Here is a 12,576-nt window from a genome sequence, read left to right as displayed (position 1 = left end):
ACTTGGCCTAATCACAGCCAGCTCAGTCTAATTTGGTCTTGTGAGACTGACGAGAACTGGAATTGTAACTCGTGTTCTGCTCAGGCATGATCCTCCCTGCATAAACCATTTTCTTCAGCAGAGGAGCTGTGACTTGCACCAGGTGTACTGGTGTGCAATGGCGAGTTGGGCTGAATGGCTGGCATGTGCAGTGGTTGCCAGTGAAAATGTTCAGCAGCCAACAGGTGACTGTGAGCTATAATCCAAATTAAGATCTCTTTGCTAATTAACAGAGTGCTATGGCAATTGTGGTTTTGCTAGGCTAACGTTTAGTGATAGTACACTACCACTGCTTAATTTTACTTTAAAGCTGCTGTAGGCTGGAGTCTGCTGTCAGCCTCCCCACACCCCTCCTTTGGCCGGGAGGTGACTGCAGGCTGCGCTTTCAGGGCGCAGGATCCAGGCTGAAACGGCTTCTGCCTGAGCCAGCGTCCCAGTCTCACCCCCCCCGGGTCAGTCAGACGCGATCTTGTAACCGCACTGATGGCAGGACGCGCTGGCTCCTGACGGGGCGTCGATGCCAACTGTCTGCCCAGTAGGGCTAAGTGTGGAAAGGAGTGAAAATTTAATAACTGTAAGGAAACGCTTGTACTTGATCACTTCTTTTACTCCAAGACAGTAGCACATTCAGTATATGCTGTTATGTACAAGACTTTCACTTTATCACTAAGCTAGAAGACAAAACCAAGGTTAATCAGACTGGATTCAAAGAATGGATTATCCTGGTGTGCAGCTAAAACTTTCTCCTGCTTATTTCACTGCCAATGTACTGAATATACTAGCCTTCTATTTCAGCCTTTTGTTGATTTAGCTACACTTCCTATGGTGGAGCCGTCACTTGCACCCCAGCTGCAAGGACTGCTGGATCTCTCTGGTTCATCAAGGCCAGGGAGCTGTTGGAGCGAGTCCAGAGGCGGCCACGGATATGCTCAGGGGGCTGGAGCACCTCTGCTATGGAGACAGGCTGAGAGAGTTGGGCTGGTTCAGCCTGGAGAAGAGAAGGCTCCGGGGAGACCTTGGAGCACCTTCCAGTCCCTGCAGGGGCTCCAGGAAAGCTGGAGAGGGGCTGGTGACAAGGGCAGGGAGGGACAGGCCAAGGGGAATGGCCTGAAGCTGCAGGAGGGGAGATGGAGATGAGATCTGAGGCAGAAATCCTTCCCTGTGAGGGTGCTGAGGCCCTGGCACAGGGTGCCCAGAGAAGCTGTGGCTGCCCCTGGCTCCCTGGCAGTGTTCAAGGCCAGGTTGGATGGGGCTTTGGGCAACCTGGGCTAGTGGAGGGTGTCCCTGCCCATGGCAGGGGTGGCACTGGGTGGGCTGGGAGGTCCCTTCCAACCAAACCAGTTTGGGATCATCAGCTGTGCCAGCCTGTATTTGTTGGTTAGTCAAGTATTTTGTAAACAGTAGGATTTATTATACAAAACACAATTTTAGGTTTAACACAGTCTCAGCATTTTAAATATTTACAATCACTGCCAGTTTTCTGGAGTAACTTTCACGTAGCAGCACATCATTGTAAGCAGGTAATTGATAAAAGTATCTGTTAAAGAATCAGTACTGACCATGCAAGCAGCTGTGGGACTGGTACTTGTCAGAGCCAGTCTCTACTCCATGGAGGCTGGAGTCTAGTTTGATAACATGTCATTAAGACAACAGCCAGTCTGTGCATCCTTCAGAAGCGTATTTACCACATCGTAGAACTTGTTATCGTAAGCCAATCTGTAGTATGTGTAGATATCTTCACAGTAAGTGAGCAGTTTCTTCAGGTTTTTCAGAGCAGCATCAGTAGGTGGGTGTTGTTTAACCCTGAAAATAATTGTACGTGCAATTGAAATAGAGAGGCTGCCCAGACAATGATTATAAGACTATCTTGCTACAGAACTGTAAGAACTGTATTTCTTAAAAAGAGGTTGTGCTCCACATGAACACTGGATTCTCTTGGTTATTTTGCTCCGATTCATTTTAAAAAAGATGTGATCTGACCAGCCCTAAGGCACCTTATTTATCCAGCTCAATGACAATGGCAGATCCAGTGTTATTTCCACCACATGCTTAAGCTGAATGCAGACCTCAAGTCCCTATATACTACACTTTATCACATAAAAGCCTTTAACAGTACTGACTTGCATGCTATTAAACATGCAGTTGCTCCTCTAAAGTAGTCCATGGAAAAGAAAGTTCCAATTTGACCATACAACTACTTACTTCTTAGCAATCTCCTCGAATATGCTAGGCTTCAGTGGTCTTTGTTGTTTAAATTCCTCGAAGTAAGTGAAGTCTCCCTTGGTGATCACTTGTTGATACAGAACTTCAGCCCAGTCTGGAACAAACTCGTAAGCCTCAGCCACAATGGCTGCCTGCAGGGAGAAGAGATGCTGGAATTTCTCAGCAGGAAGAGTTTGTTCTTGCACAGAAACATTCCTATACTTAGAACACTTTAAATATTCTAGGTCTTCTGTTTGGCCTGTCTCTTGATGCTGGTCTTGAGAGCAGTGGTGTTACAGAGAAATACAAGGGTTAACAAAATACTGCAAATGATTTTCCTTAACAAGATGTTGGGGAGGGGTTGGGGTGGGTTGTTCTCTTGAAAAAGCCCTTTTCTTTCTTAATTCCAAATTCACAAAGCAATGGACACCAATGTAGTTAGATTTCATAGCTGTAGTGCAGACTCAGGGCGACAGGAGAGGCGCTCGGTCCTGGCTGTGTGATGGCAGCAGGACCTGCCAAAAGCATCAGCCCACACCAGGATCTGCAGCAATATGATGGGCTAATAGTCACGGGACATGGTGGCCACATGGAAGAGCTGAGCATTATGCTCACGGGAGCAGAGTGCTTCAGTACCTGCTGTTTAAAACAATCATTTTCAGAAAAAAAAAAAACAGATGAGGAAGCCAAGCTGACCTGATAGAATCGAGGCAAGGACATGATGGCGTCCGCCAGGCTCTGTCTGCTCAGGTTGATCAGCATGGTGCTCTGACCCGTGTTGAGAAAATGCAGCTGGAGGGTTATCAGCTTCGTCAGCCGACTGCAGCGCAGGGACTGCCGGACACAGGAGTCCTGTTCAACAAGTCAAAGACAAATGCAAGCTTCTGAAGCATGTTTCCAGAGGCAAGTAAGTAATACGTATTCCTGAGAGCAACAAGGACTTCAGAGTTGTCTAGTATTTCATCTTTTACATGACTGCAGTTTTATCGTCGATCAGATTCCATTAGTTTTCAATGAAGCTTCCCTCACCACAAATACTGCTTTCGTCACCCCAGTTTTCAAACATCCTTTATATTATTCTAGTCTTGCTAGTTAAGCTCAAGGTCACTAAAACGGAGGAACCCAACTGCGGCCCTAGATGTTAAAACCCGAACGGGAGCAGCATAGTGCTCTTTGATATGACAGTGTTCCTGAGACTGCTGAGCACTGCTGAGCTGCCAGAGCAAGAAGGGCCTTTGCTACTCTTCTACTGGGAAGGATTCTGCACACCGTTCCCAGAGCAGCTGTTTGTTCCCCAAGTAAGTGCGGCTCACCCCTTATGTGCTCCCAATGCTGCACAGAACTCCCACAATTCCATCTCATTTTACCTTGGAATAACTTTCTGCAGCATCAATAAAAAGAGTCAGAGCTTTCATCAGCAGTTTCTTTAAATTTGCAACATCCTGAAGAGACTCCTCTGAAATGGGGGAAAAAAGCATAACCAGTGATTTATAAAGGTCACAACATAAGTTACAAAAATACCTCCTGGTACCAAGTCTGTCCCTAGTAGCGTTTCAGAAAGCAACAGAAGACTAAAAAAAAAAAAAAAATTCATATTAAAAAGTGCAAAGAAATAGTGATGCCTGTTTGGTTAATGGACTGAAGCTATTGCTGGCACCTAGTCAAGTGACTGAAGAACTGGGAAGAAATCCAAATCATACCTTTGTGGTAGACACAAGAACTGACTACTACCGGATGAATTCAGAAAACCAGTTGGCATAGCTTCTGGTTTAGTTGTCGTTCCGGTGCTGGCTACCTGCTCCGCAGTGAGGTCTGTGTGCTGCACAGCATTCTCCCAGCCATAGAGAACTCACTCAGTTTAGATGTTAACAAATCATCTTGCACAAACATAAAACCCGTGTCGCATCTTACTGACGTGAGGAAAACACGCGTGTGCCCTTACCTCCTCCCATGCCTGGTGCCACAGGAAGGGAACATTACAGGAAGAGTCAAAAATCTCAACTCTTTGAAGAATACTGGAGCGGCCAGATAAACTGTTAGGTGCAGGAATACCCCAAGCCTGGCAAACAGGACCCTCCTTCCAGACAGTGGGAGTTTAATGGCTGTCACCAGGATGGCATCTACCCATCCTGCCTTCCTTCTTAAACAAACCTGCTCGTATGTCCTGGTTTTGGAGTTTCCACTCACCCCATGGCTGAGATTCAATCAGTTTTAGCTGTATGCAAGCAGCAGCCTCGTGATTCTCTCCGATTTCTCGGCACATACTGAAGCAAAGGGCTATCATGTTGTGCTTCTCACTGTCCCCTGGGCGACAACGCTTGATGTAATCCAGCAGAGCTGTCTTCAGTGTCCCGCTCTGGTCAGATGAAGGAGTATTGGATTAAGATTTGAAGAGTTGTATTTTTATTCACATTTTTAGTACCCACAAGCAAATCTGTTCTGGTACGATTTCCCAAAGAGCGATGATTACGCTCTTTGAGGTTTCCCTATACTATTTTAAAACATAATGGCAATATTATACTTGGGCTTAACTACATTATGGCAGGTAAGAAAATCCAGCACCTATGCATTTATTTATTTACAGACAAATGTTAAAACTGACATTTGTTTATGACTTTATGTATGTTAGAAGAAACCTTAAATATTTATGATTTTTAAAAACCCATGCAACATTAACTGGAAGTAAAACCAAAGCAGGACATGAAAATGCTAGGTGATATTCCCAAGCTTGAAGTTTCAATGCTGCTCTTGTTGCAACACTGAACTAATTAAAACAAACTTGTTAAACTAAAACCAGAATAAAACCCAGAATTAAGTTATTACTATGAAACTTGAATAACACTTGCTACGCTGCAGTAATTAAAATCCCCAGATAATTCCACCTTGTTGTGTAAACATCAGTTTCTGATGTAGCCTCACAGTCCTCTGACAGTTTTCTCCCCTTTATCCCCTTCCACCTACTGGGTCTAATTTCTTTCTCATGAGCACTTCAAAGTAGTGTTTCTCATGCAGCAGTTCAAATATGTAGGTCATTTCATTGTATCTGCCAATCCCAGTGAGAAGACGAACCTGTGGAAATAACGGTGTAAGTACAAAGCTCAAATAAAGCAGAAAAATCCTCTCTGAAAGCAGCCGGTGCCGCAGTGGGGAGAAGGCTGCGTGAGGCCAGGGTACCATGCCAGCTGACGCAGCGACGCGGCACAGCGAGTAGCACGTGGCAGGCAGATGTTCCCTTAGTGCCACGGAGGTTTTACTTTTAAACCAACCTACTGCATCTTTTTTACCGTGAGGTGAAAGGACATAAACTTACGAAATAAAAATATGCAGCAAACCTTTTAGCAATGCCAGCAGGATATTGGGCATGTCTCGGACTCCAGGAGTCCCCTCACGGCAGGATGTAAAGATGCATGACAGCCCGGTAATACGAATTGTCACATTTCACCAGTAGTTGAAGTACTTCGACATTCCCATTCTGATTTACTACACTGTTGCCACCTCACCATTCCGCTGTCTCCAGCTCTATTTTTCCAGAGAAGTCTTCTAAGAGCCACAAAAATCCTCACTGCGCACATCGGACCAAACACCCACTTCTGGCTTCCAGGGACAGGCAGGACAAGACCAGTCAACTGGACGTGAAAGACTCGACTCTGCTCCATCACCCACCTACATAACTGCCTGTGCACCGCTCACGAGCAAAGTTATGGCTAACGTGACACGGAAACCTTCACACAGTGTCTGGATGAACACATGTGGCGTCAAAGACACGTACCACGAGGCCGTACTCTTCATTAGGTGCCAAATGTTCGTCCGTGAGAAGCCGTGCTGCTTGGAGGACTCTGGTGATTCCTTCCATGTGGCAAGTCAAACTAAAGCAATTATGGGCCAAAATCAGCAATTCTGTAACTGAAGAATAGAACAACTCAGGTATTTCCATTAATAAGCTGAGGAAGTTCGTTATTGTGCCTCTCCAGAAGCGATGCCATCTCTGTGGAGGACACACAACCTTTCCGGTTACAAACAGCAGAACTGGATTAGACACTTGAGCTGTTATGGTTCTGTCCTATGCAATGTTAAGAAGTAACTGTTTCTATAACAGTGTGCATCCAGTCTGGCTTCTCAATCTGTGGGAAAATCTGGGGGGTTTGGATCAGTTTCTGAAACATTATTTTATTCCACACACAAAACCTCCAACTTCCTCCACCAAAAGCTGATTAACAAACGTATAATAACGCATCAGCACCCCACCATTACCAATCAGCTCTGCGGCTGAAAAAGGAAGGCCACAAGTTTTACATCTGGGTTTGAAAAATCATTATAAATTCCATACACTAAATAAATGAGTTAAAACAGCACATCTTAGCATATTCCACTTTCTGTGGAAGGTCTGATCTAATTCTGTAAAGCAACCTTGACACGGTGGAGTCCCAGACTCTCAGCACCATGAAACTCACTTCAGAAAAGTAGTAGTGTTACATCAACTGGTACACAACATATTTAAAAAGAACACAGTTAATGTCATAAACCTATACAACATATTTTGAACAAACCAATTATACCTCTACCTGTAAAAATGTACTCTAGGAGAGACTCCATTCAGAGACAGACAGAGTTCTCCAGCACCATTTGGTAATTCCCAACACTGTTTCCTCAGAGTCTTTTCCTTTAGTCGGCCATACGTGAAAATACTATTACCTAACCAGACAAAATAAGGGGCAAGTTCAGATCTGACAGCAGGACAAATGTGTTAGGGACATAAAGACTACAGGGAATATGCTATTTTTAATTACTTATTTCTCACAAAGGTTTTCCAAATTTCCAGTATTACAGCTGGATTCTAATGGAACAGTTTCAACAGTTTTATCCAGGGAACTACAGGCCTGTCAGCCTGACCTCGGTACCGGGGAAGATTGTGGAGCGGTTCATCTTGAGTCGCTCACCAGGCAGGTGCAGGACAACCCGGGGATCAGGCCCAGCCAGCACGGGTTCCTGAAAGGCAGGTCCTGCCTGACCAACCTGATCTCCTTCTATGACCAGGTGACCCGCCCAGTGGATGAGGGAAAGGCTGTGGATGTTATCTACCTGGGCTTTAGTAAAGCCTCCAATACTGTCTCCCACAGCATTCTGCTAGAGAAGCTGGCGGCTCATGGCTTAGATGGGTGCACTCTTCGCTGGGTGAAAAACTGGCTGGAAGGCCGAGCCCAGAGTTGTGGTGAAGGGAGTAAAATCCACTTGGCACCTGGTCACAAGCGGTGTTCCCCAGGGCTCAGTCTTGGGGCCGCTCTTGTTTAATACTTTGATCAATGATCTGGACGAGGGGATTGAGTGCACCCTCAGTAAGTTTGCAGATGACACCAAGCTGATCTGCAGGAGGGGAGGAAGGCTCTGCAGAGGGATCTGGACAGGCTGGATCCATGGGCTGAGACCAACTGTATGAGGTTCAACACGGCTCAGTGCCGGGTCCTGCCCTTCAGTCACAACAACCCCAGGCAACGCTACAGGCTTGGAGCAGAGTGGCTGGAAAGCTGCCCAGCGGAAAAGGACCTGGGGATGTTGGTCAACAACTGGCTGAATATGAGCTGTCAGTGTGCCCAGGTGGCCAAGAAGGCCAACAGCATCCTGACTTGTATCAGGAATAGTGTGGCCAGCAGGACCAGGGCAGTGACCATCCGTCTGTACTCAGCACTGGTGAGACCACACCTCGAATACTGTGTTCAGTTTTGGGCCCCTCACTACAAGAAGGACATTGAGGTTCTGGAAGCGTGTCCAGAGAAGGGCAACAAAGATGGTCAAGGGAACGGAACACAAGTCTTATGAGGAGCAGCTGAGGGAACTGGGGTTGTTTAGCCTGGAGAAGAGGAGGCTGAGGGCAGACCTTATTGCTCTCTACAACTGCCTCAAAGGAGGTTGTAGTGAGGTGGGTGTCGGTCTCTTCTCCCAAGTAACTAGCGCAAGGACAAGAGGAAATGGTCTCAAGTTGCACCAGGGGAGATTTAGATTGGATATCAGGAAAAATTTCTTCACCAAAAGAGTGGTCAGGCATTGGAACAGGCTGCCCAGAGAGGTGGTGGAGTCACCATCCCTGGAGGTGTTCGAAAAATACGTAGATGTGGCACTTGAGGACATGGTTTAGTAGACACGGTGGTGTTGGGTTGACGGTTGGACTTGATGATCTTAAAGGTGTTTTCCAACCTTAAATATTCTATGATTCTATGAACATTAACTTCAGCCATGCTTTTGCTTCTGCAGAACCTGTTCTAGAAGATGCTCTTTCCTCACCACTCTGCACAAAATAGCGTTGGAATTTCTGCCCACGTTAATAGTCACGAGACAACTTACCCTAAAATCTTACCCTCATTCATTTTCCTCAGAGATGAACTGTCTGTAATAAATCTTTTCTAAAAACAGTCTAAATAAATAAGTAGAAGATCTTGTTTTCCCACTGCTGGTTATATATATGATACATAAAGCTGCAAAGTACGAAAAGGACTTTAGTAACAAAAGATCTACAAAGTTAGTTTACCAAATGGATAAAGCAAGCAATTTCTACTTGTGATTAATACAAAGAAAGTCACAATACCCTCCTTCTGTAACATTTACCTACACAAGTTCAGGGAGCTAACTGACTGCATTTCCCAGCTGTTGGCACAAAAACATCTGTATTCTGTTTGAAAGTAAACTGATGCAACACTTAAGCAACATGCTTATTTACTGGGCATATACTCAGATCTCTTAATGCTTCCACCAGCACTGCTTTTATTCTCTGTGACGTGATTTTAAACCAAGTAATGCCATGGTTAGTAATGCACTAGTTACATCATGTATTATTTGCCGTTTACTTACTGCATGACAGTTCCCCATGTGGAACGGAGGAAATTCTACCCAGTAACTTCATGCCAACCAATGTATGATCCTGGCACAGCTTAGCAAGCTGTAGGAATGCCTGGCTGTCAGCTGCAGGGTTCAAAACCTGTTTCTGTCCTGTGTCCACAGAGAGAGAGTTATGTCATAAGTGCTAATGGTTCAGGAGAGATGAGCGATGTTGATAGAAAAAAACCCAAACAAACCAATATAACTTCATCCAGACTGACTTAGGACTTGGAAGTACAATTCTAAGGACACTTTTGATGTTACTGCTTAAACTGAAGAATCAGATCCTACTTCTTTGCCAGTTGAATCCAATGAAATCCTACTGAACCAACCATATTGCTACTGTAATTACACCTATAATTTCACAAATCCAGTAGGCTGCTGCTGGTGAAAAAAGAACATTTTCCTCTTCCTTACACAACACAATTCTAACCCGCCCCTTGCAGCAGCTCTGATTCATACTCTTCCATGAACCACTTCAACTCATGAACTCAACAGAAAACTCTTTCTTTTGTGGATTTGTTTTCTGCTGCGTTCGTAAGTTGAGTCTTCTGAAGGAGGTGCACCAAATCATCTGAGCTAACCAGGTGAGCTGGCGCAAGGGGAGCAGCGGGACTGAGGGGGAGCAGCGGGACTGAGGGGGAGCAGGGTGGGAGACAGCAGGAGCAGAGGAGTCTCACGAATCTCCATCCGATGGCTCACTGCTTCTCGTGGAACTTTGTTGTTAGTGCTGTGGCAAAGAGGAAGTGACTCAAATAGAAAAGTCCCCCCAGATAAATGCCTGCTGTTTTGAGGAGCATGCCTCATTTCACAAAGTCAAAAAAAGGGGAAAATCTTTTGGCCATGCTTTTCACCAAGAAATTAACATGAGTCTTTCCAAGTCAGATGATGGGGGGCTGCAAAGATCACAATTAAAACCCTCAAACAACCCTTTTTTTTTGAAAACTATTAAATTTACATCCAGAAAAAATAAACCCCACTGGACACAAAAATAACTAAAAATAAACATTTGTATAAAACCTTATATAAGGTATATAAGGTTACAAACCTTACCCAAGAGCTGTCCAAACATTACTGGCTATAATCAGCACTCAAATATCTTGAGCGCCAGGACTGTTTTTCAGATACACACATACCCCACTTACAAACCAAAAATGCTAAAATACAAGATCAAGCCTCTTTACTACCTTTCCCTTCTGAAGATGCCAATAATTCCTGCGTGATTTCTTCAGCCACTAGCTCTGCCACAGTTTCAGGCTGGAGCCCCTGTGTGGTGATGAATGCCTGAGCTTTCCTGCACCTGTCCAGCTGACGGGACGACAGAATTGCTCGAAGCACTTTTTCCGGGTCGTGGGCTGACATTTCGCTGTAGGAGCAGTTCAATTCCTAAGAAACACACACACACGCTTAGGAGATTCTACACAGCAAAAATTCCAGTCCAGAACATATATATTGACTTGTAGTACATCTTCTTAATGGTGAGCTGATGCAAGAGGGGAGTGCTGGAAAAGCAGACAAAACTCCGTTTCAAAAAATGCACCCATAATCTGTCCTCCTATTAGTTAACAGTGCCTTCAACTGTATATCTTCAGCATTAATGTTCTCCAGACCAGGATGGGAGGTGAGTACTTTGTATTTGGAGTATCACAGAGCTGTCGCCATGGACAGAGACACTTTCCTGAACTGAATATAAACCTTAACACTTACAATACTTAAAAGAAAGACAGAAATATTTCTTCCCAAATGAAGAATTGTGGTTTATTGCATAAGTTTTACTTATGAAGTTCCTTCTCCTCTTCTCTACATACTACAAACTCTCAGTGAAAAAGATATACTAGTTTCAACATTTGCTACGTTTGGAAGAGGAGTTAGTGAGGCTCTGTAAATACTCTGCTGTAACATATTACAACTTTAAAATTTTACCTATTAATTGGCAAATGTACCTCATGAACACAATGATCACCTCTTAATTCAAAAGTATGGACATCCAGCTTCAGGCAAGAAGCAGACGGATGGTATAAAAGGAACAAGCCAGTCATATGACTACTCCTGAGTCGTTCAAACCTAAAGCACTCACTCTGAACATTCGAGGCATGAAAAATTCTGTAGGAAAATCTAAGAACCTCTATGATAAAGACGATACTAATATATTCAGCACACACACTGCTATTTTTATTCAGAAAAAAATAATGCTCCGTTCCAAAAATACGGACCAAATACTATGGAAGGGGGTTCTGTACCCTGAAAGAAGTGTTGAGCAGCAGCCTCTGGAGAAGGAGCAGAGGTGGGCTGCTGGCAGTCATGAAGGTCAAGGAGCAGAGAGGCAGCAAACAGCAATCTGCTACTTCTCCTATCAGTGTCTGGGTCAAACCACTTGGAAGTTATTAGCCACTCCTCTGAGCAGCCTCTGCGTACAGAGCTGCTACTGTGTGGAGCCTGCAGAGCACTTCTGTGCCTAAACTTCTAAGGCAGCTGCTATCTCTTTGTCTACTTCTGGGTTGGTGGTGATTATGAAGGCATCCCACAACAAAGGTCTAAAGCAAAGTGCTAGATGAACAGCACATGCTTGAAAGATTATAAAAAGGGCACATCAAAGGGACACAGGCTGAAATCTGGCTTAGTGGAGTCAGAGGTAGGGGCCTGGGGAGTCTAGGAGCTGAGTGCATGTCAACACTTCACGCCTAGGAAGCATCTGGCCATTTTTCCACACAGAGGCTTGGTAATTTCACCCTCTGAAGCTGGGTTCAGGCACCCGATGAGCAATTTCACCACTCTTTATCCTTTTCTCCACAAACCTCCGCAGCACAGCTTGATACAAAACATTCAGTAATGTTACTAGACACACACCTTAGAAAGTTCATACAGACAGAGAACCTGTCTGCAGTAGTTTCTCCCATGGACACATTCATCTATGAGAGCCTTCAGACTGACAACAACCTGATCATCTGGAGATGGAGCCCCAATGTGTGTCCAGTCTTCTAAGCTTGATGCTGGAAACAAAAATACTGTAAGTTCCTTTCTCATAAAGACAGATATCACCAACAAGCCCTATACTTGGAGCAACACTCCAGAAATCTGTAGCAAATACATACTACTTTCTGTCTTTGAAAACTGAACTCTTGATACCTGTGATAATTTTATTTATTTATTTATTTATTAGGGTACAAACAATATGACAGAACACAAATGAGCCAAAATATCCACAATAATATCTCAGATGTAAAATTCCTAATTGTAAGAGAGCATAAGGGTCTTTCTGATGGCTTAGGCTTCATTTATTCTTTTCTATTCCTATTAAGCTTTATATATGCTAGTATTAGAAAGTAACATTCCAGCTGACAGCTTTCTCATTCAGACTTCATAAATATGCACAGAGTACTTTATATATAAACATTGTCAGCCTTAGCCTTGCTATTAATAAGAACCTAAACTCTTATAGTGTACAAAGAATTCAGAGAAATATACTAA

The 12,576-nt window shown here is 44.3% G+C and overlaps 1 protein-coding gene across 2 annotated transcripts in view; it reads right to left on the bottom strand.

The window, feature by feature from the left end:
• Positions 1-625: 625 nt before the first annotated feature.
• The window catches only part of SPG11 (SPG11 vesicle trafficking associated, spatacsin), a 38,096-nt gene continuing 26,145 nt past the window's right edge, over positions 626-12,576 (bottom strand). For both annotated transcript variants that reach the window (XM_075764434.1, XM_075764433.1), the window contains exons 31-40: positions 11,956-12,098; positions 10,296-10,494; positions 9,082-9,219; positions 6,011-6,144; positions 5,203-5,310; positions 4,429-4,597; positions 3,609-3,697; positions 2,938-3,093; positions 2,242-2,393; positions 626-1,842 (exon numbers count right to left, since the gene is read on the bottom strand). In XM_075764434.1, the coding sequence (XP_075620549.1) occupies positions 1,662-1,842; positions 2,242-2,393; positions 2,938-3,093; positions 3,609-3,697; positions 4,429-4,597; positions 5,203-5,310; positions 6,011-6,144; positions 9,082-9,219; positions 10,296-10,494; positions 11,956-12,098 (1,469 nt within the window). In that variant the 3' untranslated portion in view covers positions 626-1,661. The remainder of the gene's footprint in view (positions 1,843-2,241; positions 2,394-2,937; positions 3,094-3,608; positions 3,698-4,428; positions 4,598-5,202; positions 5,311-6,010; positions 6,145-9,081; positions 9,220-10,295; positions 10,495-11,955; positions 12,099-12,576) is intronic.

This window comes from Balearica regulorum, chromosome 12, assembly GCF_011004875.1.
Source record: "Balearica regulorum gibbericeps isolate bBalReg1 chromosome 12, bBalReg1.pri, whole genome shotgun sequence".
Lineage (NCBI taxonomy): Eukaryota > Metazoa > Chordata > Aves > Gruiformes > Gruidae > Balearica > Balearica regulorum.
Note: the sequence above shows the minus strand (reverse complement) of the source record. Positions and strands in the feature narration are given on the sequence as shown.